This window comes from Camarhynchus parvulus, chromosome 1 (assembly GCF_901933205.1).
Source record: "Camarhynchus parvulus chromosome 1, STF_HiC, whole genome shotgun sequence".
Taxonomy (NCBI): Eukaryota; Metazoa; Chordata; class Aves; order Passeriformes; family Thraupidae; genus Camarhynchus; species Camarhynchus parvulus.
Window position 1 is genome coordinate 97479048 of NC_044571.1, and position 23121 is coordinate 97502168.

General features: G+C 36.9%; 1 protein-coding gene across 2 annotated transcripts in view; it reads left to right on the top strand.

The window, feature by feature from the left end:
- CBLB (Cbl proto-oncogene B) overlaps positions 1–23121 on the top strand; it is a 128574-nt gene that overhangs the window by 70285 nt on the left and 35168 nt on the right. For both annotated transcript variants that reach the window (XM_030954636.1, XM_030954644.1), the window contains exons 5-10: positions 8760–8916; positions 12689–12810; positions 14931–15068; positions 16686–16773; positions 18869–19000; positions 22693–22896. In XM_030954636.1, coding sequence (XP_030810496.1) covers positions 8760–8916; positions 12689–12810; positions 14931–15068; positions 16686–16773; positions 18869–19000; positions 22693–22896 — 841 coding nt within the window. The remainder of the gene's footprint in view (positions 1–8759; positions 8917–12688; positions 12811–14930; positions 15069–16685; positions 16774–18868; positions 19001–22692; positions 22897–23121) is intronic.

Consider the following 23121-nt stretch of genomic DNA (forward strand, 5'->3'; position numbering starts at 1 on the left):
GCCATTACCTCAGGTTTAGTTAACTGCGCTTAAGTAACTATAAAACATGTAACAGCACATATGTCAAACAGACGAGAAAAAAGTTTATTTGGCATTGTGCTTAATCTCTTTGTTAAATAAAATGCCTGAAGCTTTTTAAACATTAATTATTTTCTAATCCTTTTAGAAATATATGGCAGATATATCTGTAAGCCACATCCTTTACAATGGACCTGTTGTGACAATTTAGTTTGCAAATATGCCGGTATCAGTTCCCTAAAAGCAAAGCCTGCATAGAGGTTTTGCAGATGACTCATAATGTCTTTCTCTAACCTAAAGGTAGGCCTCTAGGACTTTCTGACCCCCAAGTCTACTTAGGCAGTGCAGGGAGGAACCTGATTGTGTGTTCCCTGGCTTAAGCTCAGTTTACAGGGCAAGCCTGGACCCCTCACTTGTTTCTGAACAGTGGCCCTTACTTTGGGTTACTGACAAATGCTGCTCAAGATGAGGGCATAAATTAAAAGTTGTGCTGTATCTTGGCTTCTGGTGGTAAATTCTAGTGCAAAAAATATTTCTATTGCAGTTTGGTCTGACTGGAAGGAGGGAATTTGAAGTATTAGATTAACTCATGATTTTTTCAACGTAGTATTATAATAAAAACCTTCCTGTTTCTAAACATAATTAATTGAATGCTTTTTTTTTATCAAATCAGCTTTTATTGCACGAATTTCTTTCTGATTTTTTTTTTAATTTTTAATTTGAAATATTTTAAATAGCAAGAAGGTCACCAATAGTAATTTATATTTTTAAGTTGACTGTTTGGCTTTCAGCTTTTGTAAATGTGACCTACACTTCCTTTTACAGAAAGGAACATGTTGCAGTTTGCTGAAGACTGAAATCCGATACATACAGTTTTCATGAGGCCAGTTTGTACTTAAAAAAAAAGAACGATTGTTTTTTTTACTGCTCTTTTCCAGTGAATGGGGAACTTTTAATTTTGTTGGTTACATTTGTCTGTCTGAGCACTTGCTGCAAAATTGTGCAGCTGCAACTAAGTTTATTTATCCTGTGTACTAGTAAGTGTCATAGTCTGCAATCTTTCTTTTTGCGTTTGGAACTAGTCAAGTGAAAATTCATGCGGCTTCAAACTCATGAGCAAAACAAATGTCTGGGCTCTTTGGATCATACATCTAGCTGCTCTTTGGATTTCTCTTGAAAACACTGTGTGTAGAACTGAGTGTACAGTGTGTACACTATGTGTCCGCTGAGTGTAGTACTCAGCAAGCAATTTGAATGGCTCCCTCAGAGTGCTGAGATAACCACATATTCTTGGCCTTCAAATACCTTCTCAGCTTTCACTTTTATGGTACACCCCTAAAAAACTTCTAGACAATGCCAGTAGTTGGAAAAGCTCACCTGGGAGAGAATGCTTTGTGAGAGCAGCAGATATATCAATAATGGAAATCATCAGCCCTCACACAGGCAGAAAGTGTAAAAGGAACACCCAGTCAGAACCTTTACAATTGTGAGGTTTTTCCAGTATTGCACATTTCAGAGGAGAACAGGAGACCTTGGAAGTTATAGGATGTTTGGAAAGGATCTGGAGACACAGTGTGGGGTTTAGGAGTGTATAGGGAGGATGGGTAAATCAAGGCGGGAGATAATGAGATTTTGATTGTCTGGGTGGAAGGAGAAGCTAATGAAGAAGGAAAAAGTGGAGGTATTGATTTCACTGCAAGGATGAAGTAAAACCTCTATCCAAATTAGGGGGTAGGTGAGGGGGTCAGCAATATTCAATAGAAGGCCCAGGATTATTTTGGTGTTTGGATTTTGTCAAGGAAGCTGACAGAGAAAAGATATCAGGGAGATGGGGAATAGACTGTTTGGATTTGCTTTCTGAAAACAAAAATCGGGAATGAGAGAGAACATTCCAAAGGCTGAATACCTGGAATAGGTTGTCTCTGGGATTTTCACAGGCTATGTGGAAAAAGAGAGCCTCTTAAAGAATGAGAAGGAGCTGACTGAAAAAGAACTAGGAAATAAATTGGCACAAGCTTTATCCATAGCAGAAAGAACTTGATAATGTCAAAAGCAGGAAAGTGGTGAAGTTGAGAAGATGTGATTTTTTTGAATTTGTAGTGATTGCTGGAGTACAATGATTGGAGCAAGTGGTTTCAGTGGAGTGAATCTTCACCCCTGGTTCACCATTATAGTTGTGCTGAAGCAAGTGCTAGTTACATGTATGGCTAAGCAGTAATGTTCAGTGCAACTGTGAAATTGTAAGGCATGTAATCAGCAGTTATATTTGTTTACAGATACTTTAGTAACCCCCCCCAGTGGGTTGTAAATATGCATATAAAACACAATCTGATAGCATCTTCATTACCAACATTTTATTACTACATAATGCTTGATGAGAATTTCTCTTGATTTCTCACTCATTTTAATAGCACCTTACATCTTCTGCAGTTGTTTTTTTTTTTCTGAGTAGAAATGTGCAAAATGCCACAAGGAACAATGCTGAGCTGAGAAGGAGAGTAGGCAAGATGACCTAACAGATGTTTCAGCTTCTGAATTTGAAAACTATAGAAGTCATGCAGGGCTTGGTAGCTATTAAAATTTGTTACACAAGTTTGTGATTTGTGGCTGTCTTCATGCTGCAGAATGAATCAGCAGCAAAATGTCAATATTCTTAGATTTTAATATTTTCCATAGTTCTGCCATTTATTTAACTTTTAAGCTTTTTGTTCTTTATTGTGGAACTTTTAAAATCTTAAAGCATTTTTGTTATTGTTTTCAGGTAAATTAATTTCCTACCTTTTAGTTGCTGAGGAAATAGAAATTCTTTCACTGTTGGAATCAAAGACATTACTATTTTAATGTTCCTGTACTTTTTTCCAGATGAGGCCTGACATGTATTTTTTTTTTTAATTTATGAAAAAATGTGGCTATTGATTCTCTATAGCAGTTAAATAGTGCATTTCAAATTGATATTCTAAACTTTGAGTAGCTGTGGTTCTGCTGCGGTCAGTGCTTTTTGGCTCAGGATCGAGCAGACACAGCCTCAGTGCTTTGGGTCCACAGAAGAAGCAGTAAAACAGGCAGACCACAATGCGCAACTTATCTGACAGTTAAATGTTTTCAAGTTCAAGAGACCTCAGATAAGCTAAGTTTTCACACCTTGTTAATCCCCTTAATTTATTACTTGATTTTCTGTTCTTGCTGCTGATAGTGCCCAAGAGCCCCATTACTGCCTAAACAGTGTAAAAATACAGACTGAAGAGTTAGTCCTGGCCCAAAGAGCTTCAGATCTGAGTATGATCTGAAGTGTAAACGGAAGCCAAAGACAGAGATGAAAGCAGAAGAGGCAGTGATCCAAATGCCATCGCCTTCATCACTGTCAAGATAGGTGTTCTAGCTACAGGAACTTTTAAAGAGGAAGAGAGGAACAGAAACAGGGCTTTTGGCGTGTGCTTCCTTCCTCGGCTGATCAGTAGCACAGCCTTATTGATAAACTTGTTTAAACTTGAGCTAGAGACAGAAGGCACTCTTCTCTGGGTGCCCTAGAGACAGGAATCTCTCTAGACCTCTTTCTTACAAATGCCAAGATGAAAAAGTTTGAATAAGACAACAGGTAATGTTATAAAGAGGAGCAAGTCAGTAGAAAGTTGCAAGACAGGATTAGAAAATGGAAAAGAGCAGTCTTCACAGCTGTCCTGGGTAACTAAGAATAAGGTAAAATGGCATGTACAAAAGATAAAAGAAAGTTCTGATCCTTGGCACATGGGATTGGGAGACAGGAGAACACATTCTCCATGGATAGGCAGGAGAGGCAATGTTTTAATTATAAAACGATGTGCAAAAGCGTGAACATGCTTTGGTTTTGTGGTTAGAGATCAGAATTGAAAATATAGAGAAGTGTGTCCCTTTGGGGACACTTGGGGAATACAGAGTTCCTGTATGTTTTAAGGAACTTGCTGTCTCTCTAGCAATGTCCAGTTACACAGCTTTGGAAGTGGCTGTTTTTTTGTGGTATATTTTCCCTATTTCGTAAGGCTGATTTTCTCTCTTTTATATTTGTTCTCATTAGATTAATCTGTATTAGTTGGGAATGATGTCACTATTTAGCAATTGTACTGGCATGATATGGCAGAATTCCTTTTTACCCTTAGGATTCAACTTCTCAAGCCTTCTGTGTGTCACTTATTTGCTTTGCAGTTCAGAAGCAGTGGAAACGTGGCCTCTCACTTAAAACTGAAGCAGCATTCTTAAGAAAATGCTCTTTTCAGTGGTGATAAGTCAAAATCCACATTGCTCACTGCAGACTTACAAAGAATGTTGTTTCTATCTGGGTCAGTACTTGCTTGAATATTTTTGAGATTGCTCTGGAAACAGTAATGGCCTTTTCATGGTGCATTTTTGGCAGCATTTGAGAGAATTGCTTGCAGACAAAAATGTTCACTGTAAGTGTAGGTTATACAGGTACATGTTTACCTCCCTAGACATTCTTGTGGTCTGCTCTGGTTCAAATGGAAGCAGTGTCACTTGACATTCCAGGATAGCTGTATCTCTGCAGTTTTACACAAGCACTGTACTCATCATGCTTGGGAAATATTTATTTCATCTCCAGGTTTATTTTAATGGCTTTTCCCTTTAATAATATAACAACATTTGGGGAGTTTAAGAAAATCCCATGTACACATGATCAGGGCAGGAGTGAAGAGAGGACCTAAATTCCTCTGCTAAATTGCTTGAAAATCACATGTAGACACTAATCCTTTTCCTTTAAGCATATGGAAGTTGTGTGGGTGGTGTTTGAAACACTGTATTTGAGATTATAGAGTCACACTTTGCTTTGATGTGTGGCAACAATAGTAAATAGATACCATCCTATATAAGTGTTTTTAAAATCTTATGTTTCAGTTAGAACACTTTAGAATTCATTGTTTTTTCAAATATACTTGCTAGATGTTCTATTGCAGAAGAAAGGGAGAGAAATAGTGTCATTTAGAGAGGCCTGTGGAGAAATGGCTTATTTTAGTGTTTTTGAAAGGAGAAATGGCTTTTTTTAGGGTTTTTGACAGGACTCTTTAAGAAAACAATCCCAGGGTAAATACCAAGATCCAGATACTTTTGTTGGTTTGAGAGATGCACAGAAAGCCTCTTAAGGAAATATTTTTCAGCATCGTTTGTTTTATTTTGTTTTCTTTCCTTGAATTGGCATGGGCTTGCTTCTACTCTAATGACGAGGAAAGGCAGTACAAGGACATGCTGTGTATAAATCGTTTCCTAAAAGATTGGCAGGTAGAGATTTGGATTTTCTTGGAAAAGGTCCTTCCATTCTTTTACTGCTGTACATCATGTACACTGTGGCTTCATATTTTTGTTTCCTTCTAAAATTATCTCTGAAGATTTTTGAGCTGATAGAGGGTTGCAATAAATTAACATGGAGCACAGTAACAGTATGTATGTGTAATTTAGTCTGATTTTTCTTTTCCTCAAATTGTGTTATAAAAACAGAGATTGTTACCAAAGCTCTGGGTATATCTGTTTGTAATGTGTGCATATGCAGTAGTGCTGTAAAATTTGGGCCTCAAATCTTTGAGGGAAGTACAGTCACTGTTTAGTACCATCCTCTCCTGTGAGAGACTCCCCAGAACATTGTCTCAGCTGGAGTCAGTCATGGGCACTTCCTCTACACAGGATAGCTTATGTAACTACAATTAAATACCTGAAATACTGAGATCTGCACTTCCTCAGTCTAATTCTGTAGACAACTAATGTTACCAGGATGTCAAATCACATCTTTCTCATGAGCTGAGGCAGAGCTGGCTGACTCATCTTCTAGACAAGTGTCCACAGGTTCAGCCTAATAGCATGAGGCATGTGGAGAATATCTGCCAGCCTCTAGTACAAGGTGTCATTAGGACCTGATGCAACAAATATTACAAAGATCCCTGAAAATATTTATAGGAGATGCCCTCTGTGGTTCAGGAGCTGAATGTGGCAGGCAGTGGTTTTCATTGCAAGCAGGATTTTATTTTTTTCTTTCTATAAGGACAGGTATTTTATACATGTAAGCATATGTATATATTTAAATAACAACCTAAATATGCTATTAACTAGGACAGTCCCAATCTCAGCCTTGATCCTGTTCTCTTTCCCCTTCCGCTGCCTTTGCCACCAACCAAAATTCAAAATAACTCTTTAGACTCAGTCATGAACAGGTGCCTTCAAAGGCTATGTGTCCCCTAAAACACAAGAAAGCAAGAGCAGTGAAATGTTAATTCAGACAGAAGCTCAACTTGCCAGCCATCTCTGAAAGCTTCTTTCATGCTTGTGACTCCTCCCAGATCTCTGCCAGAGGATGTGTTTCTCAGGGTGCCTGGAAAGGTCACCAGGTTTCAGTGATGTAGGAGCAGGAGAGGAGGACACTGCGCAAACCTTCCCCTTGTGAAGACTCAGTAACACCTGCATTTAGTGGGTGTGTGCTGTCTGCAAGGTCTCAGAGCTCAGCATATGTGTGGGTAAACTGGAGAGAGACACTGGGGGAGAAATAATCCCTGGTGCTGTTTCAAAGTATTTAGGAATGATAACTCTATAAAATAGCTGCTGAGAAACAGGAGTTAACAGGTTTCAACAACCAATTCACACCTTTATTTAAAGAAAGCAGAAGATAAAAGACCTATCCCACAAAGCTGCAGAGAAAAAAGTCTTGCTGAATTTAGTGTATTTTAAATTTGGGCCACCACTATTCCAAGCACTTGTTCTTGGAGAAATCCCAAAAAATAACTTTGGATGTTATTTCATTAGCTAATCACTCATTTTCCAGCATCTGGTTTCTGTCTTAGCCAAAGTACTAGCCAACAGAGCCCTAAAAAGATACTCTCCTGAAGCCTTTTGTTTTCCGTGTTGCTGGTGGAGTTTTGGGGGTGCAAGGTGTTAGTGAATAGATAGCCAAAGGTCCTACTTAGTAATTGCATCTAGGAAGCTGTCTTGTGCAAGGCATGAAACCAGTTGTTAAGGTGTAGTATGGCTGTGATCATATCTGATAAGTGCTCTATTGTTTTTTTGGTTCAGGGTTATTGTCTTAACCTTTAAAGAAACTCAAAGTAATAAAATTAATAGCTCCCTGCAAAGAAAACCCTAACAAATAACAATCAAACAAAAAGCTCACAAAACCCACAGCCAACCCTGAAACTTTTCTAACCCCATTTCAGCATGATCCCAGTGCTGTAACCATTTAGGGTGGCTTCTAAAGAGAATCAGAAAACATTTTGGAGCCATGGTTACAGGAGCTAAATAAGCAGTAGGTGCTTGATCTAAGACAACTTTAACACCACAAAAGCACTGACTTTTCTATTTTTTTGGTCTGAATTTAATGTGATGTTTTATTCTCTCTTTACCCTAATGAAAATTTGATCTGCATTCTTTCATAAATGGCATCTGATGTGGTATCTCTCTTCAACTCTTTGTGGTTTCCTGTTTTTCATATACAGATGAAAGTATCTGCTGAGATCTATTAAACTTCTCATTTTGTCATTTATGACTTTCTCAATACAAGCTGCATGTAACAAGTGGATTTCTTTGCACTTAGAAATGCAGTGAATATCTTATGCAATAGAAATACAGGGCTGTATCTTTAGTTATACTTAAAATTACTGCTTGTTTTAATTTAGGATAACTGCATAGTATTTTTACACACGACAAACATAATGCAGTTGGTTTCCCCCCCATCGTACTAAGTAATTTATATTTCTGCATGAGAAAATACTTAGAAAAACTAAGCCAGTTTGAACTAATAAAATTTACAGGAAATATTACTGAGTTTGTGAGGCCTGTGTCTTTTGTTGATTTAGCAGTTATTAACAAAATATTACTGTGAATGTGTGAGATCTTGTCCTGAATAATTATGCATTGATTATATTTTGGTTAATTAAAATGTTTTTAAAATATCATATAATCTGATCTCAATGTGTGGCAGAACATTTTTAAGAGGTGTTAAGGCTTGGCAAAATTTTGATTTGACCCTAATGACACAGGAAGAATTGCTATTATTGAGAATGATAAGACAGAGCACATTAAAGTGATCAACCTCATGCCAGTTTCCAAATACAAGTACTCAGCTGGTAAAATAACTAACCTGCATTATCTTCAACTGTGCAAATAGAAACTGAATGTGACAGAACTTGGCTTTCTGTGTTAGGAAGGATAATTCTAATTTCCTGTCTATTAAAGTTAATGTAACTGTCATGGCTTATGACAGGGCTTGGACCACTCTTAGTGGTATCTGGTTGATTGCTGTCATGTTACTTGACCACTATTCAAGAGCTTTAGCTATAGCAAAAATCACATATTTGTAGATATTAAATTGATGCTTATCATTCTGGGAAGGGAGGCTGTGAAGAAAGGATTTCTTTTACAAGCATAGAGTAGGTCCTTTACATTATCTCTGAAAGGATGTGAGATTGTTTGCAACACCTGCTTAGCAGGGTATTCTGGTTTCTGCACCATTCTTTTTGTGGTACTCCTAAAGAAGCTTGAATATTTATCATTTGAAATAAATGACATTCAGCTGTGTTTAAAGGAAGGTAAGCCATTCTTGTATTTGCTTAGGCTGCTTTCAGAAAACTTAATTTGTAGGGGTTTTTTTCCTCTGTAGAGAAACCAAATTAATGTTACAGTTCACTCCTTTAAAAATTCAGTTTTGATGTGTAAATGAGGTATCAAGTCTTAAATACGTTATTTCATGGAATTTATTCTTTCTACCCATTTAACAGAACTATAGTGCCATGGAAGGTGTTCAGGCAGTGCCTTCATGAAGTTCATCAGATTAGCTCTGGTTTGGAAGCAATGGCTCTTAAATCTACTATTGACTTGACCTGCAATGACTACATTTCAATTTTTGAATTTGATATCTTCACTAGATTATTTCAGGTAAGATTTGAAAATTATAGATAATTGTGTGAATTTGAGATGCTTTTAGTGCCCTGAGGCAAGGAAGCAGATTTTTAAAAAAAACTGAAAGAACTAAAACATTGTGGTTTAGAAATAAATTGTGCATTTCTTCTAGTCCTTCAGAGGTGTTAGAGGCAGCAACACACACATCTGAAAAACTGAAAGAATCCAGCAACACCTGCTTCATTTCTGCATGCATCTAGTGTTACTACAATAGCTGTTTGCTACTTACTTATTTTTCACTATTTTTAAATGCATTCCTAGAAATGTAGACCTCCTGATAATCAGAGTTTTAGTTGTGTTTTTTGTTGTGCATTTGTATCTACATATATGAGGTGTTTCTGCAAACTCATAAGGACAGTTACATATTACTGTCTTTCAGGCTAAATGTAGGCCTAACTGCTTTTTTTATGAACATATTTTTACTATTAATGCTTATTTACAACAAGGAACTATATCTGGGAATAGCATTAATTGTATTACTATTTATCTGAAATAAGTTTTTTATGTATGTTATGTGTCTATTTTAACCTCATGTCTCTTCTACAGAACATACTTTAGGTATTTGAGTTAATACAGAAGACTGTACTGGTTTGCATACATATTAGATGTACTGTTTCTGAAATTTATCACTTTGGATATTTATTTTGTATCTAGAAACTATTGAGATATAGTTTGTATATAGAAACTATTGAGATAAAAACATTTATTTGATAATTTATTTTCTTTACCGTGGTAAACTAGTACAGAACCACAAGTTGCACTAGGGAAGGTTTAGACTGGACATTAGGAAAAGTGTCTTCACTGAAAGGATTATTAAGCATGTGGGGACATGATTTAGTGGGAGACTTGGCAGTGCTGGGTTAACAGTTGGGCTCAATGATCTCTAAGGTCTTTTTCCAACCTATAAGAATATATGATTATTCTTTAGCCAGATGGAGATATGTTCAAAATATCAACTTTACATCAAACCCTGGGTTGATGTTTGTTCTGTTTTCCACGTTGCCCTGTGCTAATTGTTGCTTAGATGTCCTAGTTTTGCTGTTATGGGAAAGGGTGCCATTATGAAGGTAATAGTAAAATCTGGCAGAAGGGGATTAATGATTTTAGTATATAGAGTTTTGATTTTGATTATCTCTTCTCCATTCTGAGTCAAAACATTGTCACAGTTGCAAATGTTAATGGTGTCAGTAATCTCTTTTTAACTGAACCACAAATATTGGTCACTTATTTTCTGTGTGAGGCTACTGCTGGTTTGATTCATTTCTGTGCCTTGTGCTAGAAGAAGGGGATCAGCAGTATTGATACATGTAAAGAGAGATGACTGGTAAGGGTTAACTTTTAATTCAGCAAAGAAGCAGAGAGATTGCCAAACAGATTAGGTGCAAAAGCTGCATAACTGTTGAACTGAACTTGCACTGAACTTGGTCTGAGAACTTCTCCCAGGAGGTTACATTTTACTTCTCTAGTTTTTAAACAGCTTCTGTAACTATGTGTGCATAACCCACTGAGAGAAAATCCCAATTAAGTAATCAAAATACTGTTTTGCCAACTGTGGGTTATGTTACAGAAAAGCTGCATTTGTAATGGTGTTTATTCACAGAAGAAAACACGACTCAGCTTTATGGAGATCCTGTGAAAGTGAAGTTGCTCCCCCTGCCTCCCCATTGTATGTATGCACAGCTTTAAGTGCTGTGTTCCCTGACCAGAGAGAAGCTTAGCACAGCAGAATATCTGGATGCTCTGCAGGAACTTAACTCTGTTGCTTTAACATCCCCTTTGGTGTGAAAATACTTCCACTGAAGAGAAAGGGAGCAAATCTTGTCCCATTTAGCACTTCTGCTCTGGTAAGACTCTGCTCACAAGGCAAGGTATGGGTTCTTGCCTTTGAATGGTTTGGGTTGGAAGAGACCCTAAAGATTATCTTGTTCCAACCCTCCTGCCATGGGTAAAGGCACACATAGTCTAGATCACGTTGCTCAGAGCTCCTCTAGCTGAAGTGTTGTGGATCAGCTTCCGTGGGCAACCTGTTGCAGTGCCTTCATTACACTTAGACTGAAGAATTTCTTCCAAATATCCAGTCTAAACCTATAGGCTTTCAGTTCAAAACCATTCCCCCTTGTCTTATCACTCCAAGCCTTGTAAAGTCCTTCTCCAGCTCCCTTTAGGTACTGCGATGCTGCTCCAGGTTTTCCCAGAGTCTTCTCCAGGCTGAATAATCTCAACTCTCAGCCTGTCTTTATAGGAGAGGCACTCCATCCACCTGATCATCCTGCAGTCCCTCCTCTGGACTTGCTCCAGCAGGTCCATGTCTTTCCTGTGCAGAGGGCCGAAGAGCTGCTGGATGCAGTTGTTTATGGGGGGGGGATGCAGTTGCTTAGGGGGTTCTCATGAGAGTTGAGGAGATGGAGAATCCCCTCCCCTGCCCTGCTGGCCACCCTGCTTTGGGTGCAGCCCAGGACACATCTGGTTTTTTGAGCTGAGAGTGCACCTTGCTGGGTTGTGTCCAGCCTCTCATCCAGCAGCACACCCAAGTCCTGCTCATCAGGGCTGCTCTCAATCCATTCTCCACTCAGCCTGCATTTGTGCTTGGGATTGCCCAATCCCTATGCAGGACCTTGCACTTGGCCTTGTTAAATTTGTTGAAAGAGCTGGCAGGATGCAGTGTTGAATCTAGGACTGGAATTATTTTTTTTTCCTCCTTGCTTTTGGAGAAATTTAAACACTTAAGGTTTCTTATGGCCTCTGTGCTGAAACCTATTCCATGTGTACAACTTGATGAGGTATTAATTTTAATTCATCTGTGTTTAGGTACTGGCTAAGGTTTGCCTGGGGAATGTAACACTCTCAAGCAGAACTGTTAGGATAATCTGCTCAAGCATGTCACACTAGCATTTCATCTCTGCCTGATTAGCCCTTAGAAGTTCTTTTAAAGGGAATTTGCAGGGCACATAATAACACAAGCCTCCTGTCTTGTGTCACTTAACTTCACCTGTCTTGATCTGAGAAATAGATTAAAAATCTGCAAACCATTCAGAGTCAGTTTATTGACTTCCCAGATGCTGGCAATGGACATTTATATATCTGTATTAATCCACTACTTTAAAAAATCATTCTTTATTTACAGTAGTGGACTATTCCATATTCTTTGAAGTGATAGCATATGAGGCATGTTTCAGTGTGTTTTCTGAAGCATTTGCTATTGAGGTTAGCAAATACTCAGGTGAAGTACCAGTATTTGTTTTGTTTTCTGGCTTTAATGCCATTATGGTGACTGATGAAATCAAGAAGTAGAAAATAAAAAAAAGAATGACAGCTCAAATTAGCAGCTTTATTGTGATTCATTTGTTAGTGTTACTTATCATTAACTATCAAAGTGCTTCAAGATGTCTCAGGCTTAACTGTGTTTTTATTAAACCATCATGGAGTCATACTTTCTAGGTTCTAACTAAATATGATGTTTAATATTTTAGGTAGCTATGACTAGATGGTCTCTTAAATTCAGGGTCTTCAAAATCTCTATCCAAAAAGTTGTGCTTGGTGTTCTTGGAATAATTCTTTTGAAGGGGTATTTGTAGCAAAGTTGGGTATATAGGACAGTCCTTTGTACCATTCAGACCTAAAGCAAAAGTGTGTGTTTTTCAGCTGAAGCTAGAACACTTCAGGTGTTTCTGACTCACAAACTTGAGTTTTATTAGAAATACAGAACTACCTGGCTAAGTCCCTTTACTTGTTTCTCTTCTCTTTGTAGCCATGGGGCTCAATCTTAAGGAATTGGAACTTCTTAGCTGTGACACATCCTGGATATATGGCATTCCTGACGTATGATGAAGTGAAAGCAAGGCTGCAGAAATACAGCACTAAGCCTGGGAGGTGAGAGGTTTTAATGTGTATTGCTTTCCAAATAAACTTGCTGTCTCAGAACCTACATAATTATTCTGGGTTCGTCCTTCTATTTTGCATATTTTTGCATTTTATTTAACACCCACTGCTGCACTGAAGAAGCGAAGCAAAAAAATATCATATTAGCACACTGAAGTCTAAATATGTAAAAATAAACAGTAAGAAATTGAAAATAAATTGCTTTTTCTTTCTTCTTCTGAATCAGGTAAAACCAGCAATGCATTCTTGAAAAGCATATTTCAAAATATAATTTGATTTTCAAAATTTACATTGAATTTTTGCTTAATAGTAAAGCAAAAAGTCATTTTAACGTCTTTCATGGTAACATTCAAGCTATAAATTTAATCTGTGCTTTTGCGATCCTTTTGTGTATCATATCTTTCTTTTTCCTTTGCCTGTATCATTCTAGATCATAAACTCTTCACCTAGAAAAGCAATCAGTCAGATTAAAGATCATGACATGTAGAGTTTTTAAATACTTTTGATGTGGTGCTGCACATAGTAAATTAATTAAACTGAGCTTTTACCACTATGTCACTATTGTCCTGGATTTTTTTCTTCACTTGGGAGAAAAATAAAATCAATAATGGATTTAATCCTATATTACTTACCATTTATTTTGCTAGTTTTATCTTACAATTCTGAAGCTTTTTCCCTAATTGTCCTTGTTGAAACTTCTGCAGAAGGACATAGTTAAAGTGCATTGCTTTGAAACTTGTTAATGAAGTCCACCAACAGTTATACCCACATTCTGTACTTGGTTTCTTTCAATTTTCAGCAAATAGTATACTGTATCTTAAGTTACCCTAGTAGTCAAGTCCATGCATACAAAAATCGTGTGGTTCCAACAGAAAACTGCTGATTTTTAGCTTGATACTCATGGACACTACTACATAAGTCAAATAAGTTGATTTTGAGAGCATTTGATACATTTAGTATTTTCTCTGTAATTGATCCTGATGCTGTGATAGAAAAATTACCCCATGTAGCTTTTATGTTCCTTGTAAATAGACAGTTTTAAGGTCGCTCTCTATTGCATATCATCTTGCATACTTTCTGAGTTGCTTAGGTGAATTGCTGGAATGGGAAAGAGGGGATATGAAGTGAAATTTCTTCTTTAATCTGACTAAAACATCCTGCAAATTACAACATTCTGTTCAGATCAATAGTTAGTACTTCAGTGTAATGTGGGCCCTACTGAAGGTTGTAAGAGCTCTGTCAAACGTCAGAGAGGCTTAGATTTCTCATATTAGTTTGGAATGAAATAAAATACTGATGTGTAATTAAGAAAAGCTTCTCTTTAATACAGAATTGAATTTGTGGTCTTTCACTGTGAGATGCTTTTCTCAGTGAGGTTTTTGCATGTGAAATGCTGTCTGACATGAAAGGGAGTAGAATTTTTAGTATGAAGCTCTATACATGCCCAATCCTGTTGCTTGTAATCTTCCTTGTTTTCTGATTGTGCTCCCTGTCTACATTATGTATACTCTTAGCTATTGCCTGTAACACAGAGAAGTATTTAAATCTAAGTCCAATTGTGTAGTTAATATTTGATTTTTCTGAAACAGAAGTGGTATTTCGATAGTTCACCTCCACAGCCTCACATGAAATTACCATTTAGTAGAGCAGGTTTTATCATTCATCTTTCCTGTTTCTGTTGCACTTAAAGAGGCTTTATATTTTTCCATCCACTTGTTCAGGTGATGGGCCTGCACATGCACAAAAGGTGTCTGTTGTAGCTATGGAGACTGGATCATATCATATAGTCCTCTTGAAGAGGTTTATGGACATGCCTGAGTGAAACTGCTCAGGGTGAATGTGCAGCTTTCACTCTGAGAACTAAAAGAGAAGCAGAGGAAAAGCAGGGGGTAGGCAGCTACTCTTACTTTATTTCTGCCCATGAGAAACTGACAGTGTAGAAGAGACAAGTTTATTTAAAATTCTACAAAGAACATGGCAGAATTTGGAATCTTACCTAAATGTTCAGGGACCTAATTCAGTGTCTGAACCAGAGGCCATAATTGCTCTCGTCACTTCTTTTGCTGGACTCTGAATTACACTGACTTTTCATTCATCCTGTTTTTATCAAGCTACATTTTCAGACTGAGTTGCACTCGCCTAGGCCAGTGGGCCATTGGCTATGTGACTGGAGATGGGAACATACTGCAGACCATACCTCACAATAAGCCTCTGTTCCAAGCTTTGATCGATGGCAGCCGGGAAGGATTGTAAGTACCAATTCTTACAGCTACCATGGCTATGAAATCCTCATTTGCTTGTTCCCTATATACTTATATGGGTAGTTAAAGATGTTTAAAACAGAGAAACTGCATATGGTGGTTAGCATTCTTTCAGAGTTTAAGGACCATTTATTTAATTCATTTAAAAACCACTTGTTTCTAGTTAATTCCATTAACCAGGGTTACTGAAAGTTAAGCAAAGTCATATCTCGTAGCAAATAAATTCCTTGAGAAATAAAAATGAGACAGCTGTTGCATTGATCCCTCCTTCCCTCACAGCCCCCCGAGAGTCCCAAATGCACTTAAGCTTATTGAACAGTTACCACTTCCAGTTACTCATGTGTTCAACTGTGGACAATGATTTGAAAGCTATGTAATTGCTTTTTTATATATTGTGCAGCCAGAACATTTTCCACATTCTAAAAGTTTACTGAAAAGATTTATAATTATTAGAGAATGTAAGTTTATAGGGAGAAGTAGTACATTTTTGCTAGGTTGGCTGAAGTAACAGAAAAATATTTGGTGTCAGAATCTTTTCACTGGAATACATGTTTTGGTATAGCCAATATAAATATATATAATGTGAAAGAAAAAGGAAAGGCAATTGATCAATCCTCAAAAGAAAAAAAAGATTTATCAATCTTTTGCAGCCTCGTAATTTTTCTGTCCTACACAGTCTAGTATTTTTTTTTCAGGTATGATGATTTCATACCTGTAATAAAAACACACTTATATTGGTAGTGTTTCTCTCTGACAAAACTAAGCAAACAAAAGCTGGAGCTGAGAGTATTTTATGCAGAGTGATATTTTTGTACCCTATAACTTTTTGATAATGTGACTTAAAAATATATGACCTTTAAGGAACTGTTTCTGAGTTACAGGTAACATAAACCTGAATACAGAACATCTTAGGGTTGCTGTAATATCATTTAACCTATTGTTAATTTCCCACTCAATTGAATTGAATGAACCCTCATTTAACCTATTGTTAATTTCCCACACTGGGAAATTAACAATAGGTTAATTGAAATACTCCCATTGGTTCTTGCCTAATGTCCAGTGTGCATCAGAAGTTCTCAGTGTAGATTCTTGTCATAATATACAGAGATATGCATATATATATTATTGTGACATATATAATATTATATATATATATATATATATCATAATACAGATACACACAATGTGTTACCTTCTTTTCTGCAGCTTTACTTGAAACAGTCTAAAGAGTCCTGAGCATGATGCTCCCAGTGGGAAACCACTAGGAAGTATGAGTTCACTGTGAAACAAAGATCTGAAATAATGCTCTTTTGGGCTACCCCTAGAAGGTTATCTGCTAATCAAAGCTCAGATACATGCTAGTGGTAGCTATCCAAGTGATGTCAAAATCTTTCCTCTGCTTTTATAAATATGCTTGAGCATGTGTCAAAATGAATATGTAGCAGTTCAGTTGCACTCAAAAGATAAAATAGATGGCTATGGAAAGATGATTTATTTTAGTTAGTCTACTGTAACTTATTCTGCCCACTTGAAATTTTGTAACTATGATTTTGCTAATAAAGCTAAAGAAATGTGCATATCTATAACAGTCTTCTTGTGATGCAGCTATCTGTTCCCAGATGGACGAAGTTATAATCCTGATTTGACAGGATTATGTGAGCCCACACCACATGATCACATAAAAGTCACACAGGTATGTTGGCAGAGTTTTGAGTTACTTTGTAATCTTCACTTCCCTTAGTATCTCATCTAGCAGTACTAATAAGCTTTTATTAAAATGTGAGTAATAAGTTCATAAGAGAGAAAATATGCTGTTGATAGAAGGGCTTAGGTGAGGAACAGGATAATAATCCTTTAAACTGTAGAGTGGATGGTGATGCAGATGGCATGTCTTGGAATGTTTTGTTTATTGTGAGTCTCTGTGAGCCTTTTCCAAGTGAGAAGTGTTTCAAACAGCTACTAAAGGTTTTTCTGATATTTATGTAACAGATTTATGTAGCTTGTTTTTTCCTTGCTAATAACAAAGGGGAATACAGAAACAAAATGAGGATCAAATAATAGTTTTGAAGCCTGAATAGGAATGGTATAGTTGGTTGGAAAGTCCAGGAGGAAAAGTTCATACATCACAAAAATACCAGTTCCAGTGTATCTAGATTTCTGCTTTCTTCTTTATCTATGGTGCAAATTGAAAGAGAGATCAGGGAAAACAGCAGAAGTTAGAAAATGCCTAAATGGAGTCACTTTGCAGAGAATTGCAGAGAAAATTAGAATATGTAGTTGCATTTATAGTCTTGTTAAGTGATGATGTGATTAATTCTGCACAGGAAGTAACCACCCCAAGACAAATGCTTGATTAAAAATGTTACTGAAATTAACACTAGAAGGTTAAGGAATACTGTGTAGTACATTTTTCCTGATGAAAACATCTGGAAGACTTGGGGATATGTTCAAAGAAAGACAGACTTGATACAAGCACTACTGTTCCAGATGGTCTTCTGTTTCTTCAAATCAAACTGGATGACCTCCTGAATGTTCTGTACTTCTGGGTGCTCTATGTGCATTCCACTCCAGAAGTATTTTAGAAAAGAAGTATTCTTTACTATCTGTGGTATTATCAGAAATACCATTACAAATTATATCTCTTTTGTAAGTAAGAGAATTCCTAAAAACAATTACCTGAAGACAACCTGAATACTTCCACTTCTCTGACTTCCATCTTTTCCCTCCAGATATTATTAGCTAATTTTGATGGTAATTCAAAAGATTCTGAATTATGTGAGTCTGCCTTAAATAATATATAACTGAAGAGGTTTAAAGTTGTCAGTATACCTCCCTGAATGATGAAAAGATGGTATGAAAGTGGCTGCAGGGCTAGATTGCTGCAGATGGATTCCTTGCTAGAGCTCCACCATAAGCATCTTTAGTACACTGACTACAGCTGCAGATACAAGCTCTCTCTTTTGTTTTCTCTTTTTCTTAGCCTCATGTCCCCTCACTTCACTTAGCAGCAGCTGCTTCTTTTCCCATGGTCTGGATTGTACTTACTTTAGGCTTTCAAAATTTGGTTTTTCAAGGTCAAAAAAGCTTATTTCAATCCAAATGCATTTAACTGTCAGTTACTCAACAATAACTATTTCTAGAAAACTGTTCTGGACTTGAGTTTTGTCTATTATTTATTCCTTCTAATGGTGCTGTTCTACCTTCCTGTCAATCTTGTAAGGATGCGAAGTACTGAATAATCTGTGCATGACTGTTGCCAGGTTATCCTGCAGGGTGTTCTTCTCATACTTCCTTTACAAGGATTGTGTACTTTTACATACTGCTATACAACATCCTTGCTGTAGGTAAAAAAGCCCTTTTGCTTGTCCATTTTCAATCCAATAATAATCTTACTCCTAAATTCATACCCAGAAATTAAAATCCCAGTTTTGTTCCCTTTCTTCACTTAATTTTTCACTTAATATGTTCATTTTCTTCCTTTTATCTGCAACCAAAGAAAAGTAGGATTTGTGCCTTGCATAGCAGTTACATATAACAAGTCTGTACAAAATCTAATAGGTACAGATATTTTTAACACTTTTTGGTATATGTTGTAGTGTATCACAGTTTGGAAGAAGCAAAAATGTAAGCTGTTTCAGTAACCTTAGTGTGGCTTTTAGACAGATCAGTAGCAAGAGCTTCCTTGATTAAGAAGTGAAGCAGATTGGAAAACAGGGCATTTGGAGAAGTATATTCTTTGTGAACAAATAATTGGAAAGAAATAATTGCTTGACTTTCTTTTGTTACAGGAGCAGTATGAATTGTACTGTGAAATGGGTTCCACTTTTCAGCTGTGTAAAATCTGTGCAGAGAATGACAAGGATGTGAAGATAGAGCCTTGTGGACACCTTATGTGCACCTCTTGTCTTACAGCCTGGCAGGTACTGTCATAGTTTAGTTGGTGGGGAGGGGGATGGATTTCTGTTACCTTTGTGTTTACAATGTGGGTATATGTTTACTTTTCCAGGTGCAAGGATGTATATATTTAAAATTATAAACGTCCTCATTTTTCAAACCAGAAATCTGTGAAAAATAAAGCTCCGGGAGTCTTTGCAGTCTGGACTCATAGTCTTGCCAAGGCCATTTGCTGACTGCTGCTGAGTGGAAACTGTTTCCTGAGTCCTGCACCAGCTCAGACAGTAAAAGCTGGTTATTTGGTGCCAGTTCAGTCTGGGAATGGATAACTGACTAGACAGCATTTTATAAGAAGGGATGTCTTTGGTGAGAGACGGATCCACTCAGTAGTGGAGGTCATGAATTGACCTGTGGAAAATTAAGCTTTTAGGAGGTCTGTATTTCACATTAGTAGCATGCAAAGCACTGAAACACCTAGATGGCCTTAGATGGTTGTTGGACTAAGAGATTGAATGGAGGGAAAACTCCCTTCTCTCCAAGAACATCCAAAAAACCTCTGAGATTTCCTGGTGACCCAGGTTGGTGTGTTTTGTCCATCATGTTCATGGATGCACCAGTCTGTGGGAAAAGGGAGAATGGGAACCCTTAGTTTAGGGCAATTGACCTAAAAAGTAATGTCTAAAGCTGAGGTCATTTGTCTTTACAATGTGCATCATCCCTGCCCCTTCTTTCATGTCTATATTTTATGGGGAGAAGGAAGGTTCATCCACTTCTCAGAGAGGACTTTGTTCCACACTTAATAATCAGTCTTTGCTTACAAATGTTGTGAGAAGAGTAAAAAGAATCCTTGAGTCTAGTCCATTTTGGACCTGTTTTTAAATTAGTTCATCCTCCATCAATGTGTTTTCACTCTTACATTTGTGGCATGTCTTCAAGTACTATAATTTTCCTTTTCTAATTAGGACATTTTCTACCTAATTAAGAAAGCCTCAGTGGCAAACCAACACAATATATCATAAGTATAATTTGAGTTTTTCTTCCATTAGCAATAAAGGTTTCTTGAAAATGAAGTACTCTCAGTTTCCAATTTTGTGTTCTTTGTGAAATTTGAGTTTGATGTTCCAAACACAAATCTTTCAAATCGGCCACAGGTCAGAAATTCGTAGGAAATTCCATTTGAGGCATAACCACAAAAGGATATTTATTTCACTACTAAGCAGCTGCTGAGCTGGAACAATGTTTCTCATTTCAGGAGTACCCTTTCTCTATTCTTTCAAGTTTCATTCTGAATGACAGACTGAGAGGTCTGACCACATAAATCATTGACTTAAAAAATTCTGAAAAATTCCGAGGTGTGTAGTTTTGTTGGTTTTGTTTGCTTGTTCATTTGTTTTTTGGCTGAGCTGACAGGGCTAAGCAGAAGGACTGAAATCTTTTTGATTTCAGTGCTTCTGATTGTCAGGTGGTGTGGTAGGAGCATGTTGCAGTCTTAGGCCAGTGATGTGCTCTGATTCTGGAGACTTGAGAAGCTGAGGTCCCCAGTACTTGGCTATGGAACAGGAATTTAGGAAGACAATGACAAAGCATTTTAGGCTCAGAAGACCGACGTGTTTGAATGCACCAGGTTTCATCAGAACATAGCTACCAGCTGTAATTGGTCAGGTACATTTCAGACTTCATTACAAATTTAACTTTTGTATAATTAGTGAGGCAATGAAGAGGTATTACACTGTAACAGCATCAGCTGTTGTGAGCTTCTGGTGGGTTGTTTAATTGGCAGCATAATGGCTCGTTAAGCATGCCTCAAGAGATGCAATACAGATGTTTTCACTGAGCAGAAAAAAACTGAGTAAGCAGCATCTGATCTGCATAGAATACTAAGGATGATTGAGCTGTTCACCTTTATGGGGCTCAGGCTCTCAAATAGGACTTGGTTTACTTGTTTCCTTTTTGTATTACACAACAGGAGTAAAATGACATTTTATACCACAGAAATCTATTGTCTGAAAAGTAAATATTTTCTAAAAGCATGTGGGCATATAGGCTGTATTATAAGGTTAATAATGTTCCAAATAACCTTTCTGAGGGCATGGACAGGTGTGTGTATTAATATAGACATCTTGTGCATATAGTCATACTGCTGAATACGAGTCTGATAGTGTGTTTGGTTACTAAGGCTTTTCCAAAGAAAGGATGGAAACTGCTAGTGCAGAACACAGGTACAAGGAAGCCTTGAAAACTAAAAGCTCTGTGCCTCATTGATAAGGGTTTTTTTTAAGAAAATGAAGCTCTAAGGAGTTGTATAGAGTGAGGGAGGACTTCTGTTCACTTGTCTGTTACTACTTCAGTAGGACTATATAATTTGAAGATGTTTTTTGAGGTACTAAAGATGACTAGTTAGTTGTACTTATGGTGCTGAAGGTAGAGTAGATGTGTCTTTCCATACAAAATGAAAATCCAGTGCTAATCCTGCAAGTGATGTCAGGAGACAATCATTTATGCTTATCTGACCTTGTGATACAGCTCACCCAAAAACTGTAAAATCATCTGTCAGTTTAGTAAGACTGGCAAGTGTCAAGATAAAAATAATGCTAGAAAAAAGTTAATGTTGTTTATGTATCTGAGAAATCAAAAAAACCAATGCTTGCTTGGTTATATTTCAGTATATATAGGTATTTTAGAATTAATTTTGAGGTTCATATCTCTTTAGCTGTCTGTGTACCTGACTGCAAATACAACACCTTGTGATTTCTGATTTCACTTTGAATTATCTTGAACTTTGAAAGCTTCATTATTCTTCTGGGTGTGGGTTTGTTTGTGGTTTTATTTGTTTGGTGGTAGGTTTTTATAAAATTTTTTTTATAATTCAGATCTATGTTGTGCTTCCTGATGGAAATATAACTCCTTGAAAGACCTCTCTGATTTTTGTTCATTAGTAGTCTGAATCTCAAGGCTTTTTTTTTATTTCTTATGAGAAAAAATACAGTTCTGAAATAAGTAAAAGGAATTGAATATGGCTGCTTGAAAATTGTTGAACACATGCCACTTTAAAATTAAAATTCAAGTAGTTCTTTTTTCTGGTAATATGCGAAAATAATTTCATGTTTTATATAATTTATTGAAAATGTAGTTAAGTCCTGATTTTTTATGTAAATGTGAAGAAAACTGTTTGTAGCTTTAGGTGCTCTGAATACTGGCAATGCTGCAGCTGTGATGGACTGAATATGTTTTTTCCAAGAAGAGCTGCATGCCATAAAGCTTGCCTGCATTTCCTAATATCAAATGAAAAAGAAATACTTTATGGTTAATATAAAAGGTATATAATAAAATGCATTATCTCTGTCTACACACCTCACCATCTCTTTCTCTTGAAGAAATAGCAAAATGTATGCCTGAAAGAAAACATGTTACTTCCTGACCTGTAATATTAAGACTGATTTAGTGCTTTATAGACATAATAGCTATTTTTGATTAGTAATTTTTATGTGAAGCTTAGTCTATTGAAGAGAGAAAGCTTTAAATGTGCAGTCATTTTAAGATTTACTGTGGTTAAATATTTGTTAATCTGTTTCCTGTTTACTCCAGTCCTTCTTTACAAGCTTTTACAGACTGGTTGAGGATGTTTCTGTGTTAAAGGTATAAGTCCTACTTTAAAAATTGTTGCTGGTTTTGTTTCTTGTTTTTTTTTAAATTTATCTATGTTTTTGTCTTACTGTAGGAATCAGACGGCCAAGGCTGCCCTTTCTGCCGCTGTGAAATCAAAGGGACTGAGCCAATCATTGTGGATCCTTTTGATCCCAGGGATGAGAATTCCAGGTGCTGCAGTATTATGGATAGCTTTAGTATGCCCATGTTGGACTTGGATGATGATGATGATAGAGAAGAGGCTCTAATGATGAATCGTTTGGCTTCAGTCCGAAAGGTAACTTTTCAAACTCTGCCCAACAGCTAAACCCAGACATTGTAAACAAAGCTGCCTGTAACTTTAAACAGGGAGAGGTTGCACTTCATGCTTTAGCTCACAGCATCTCATTGAACAGTTGTTGGGCTGAAAAAACAAAATGTGTCAATACAAATGCATTAAAACTGAGGTTGAATTGGAGAAAAAAAATTCCAGATTCTCAGCTGATGTGAACTAAGATAACTT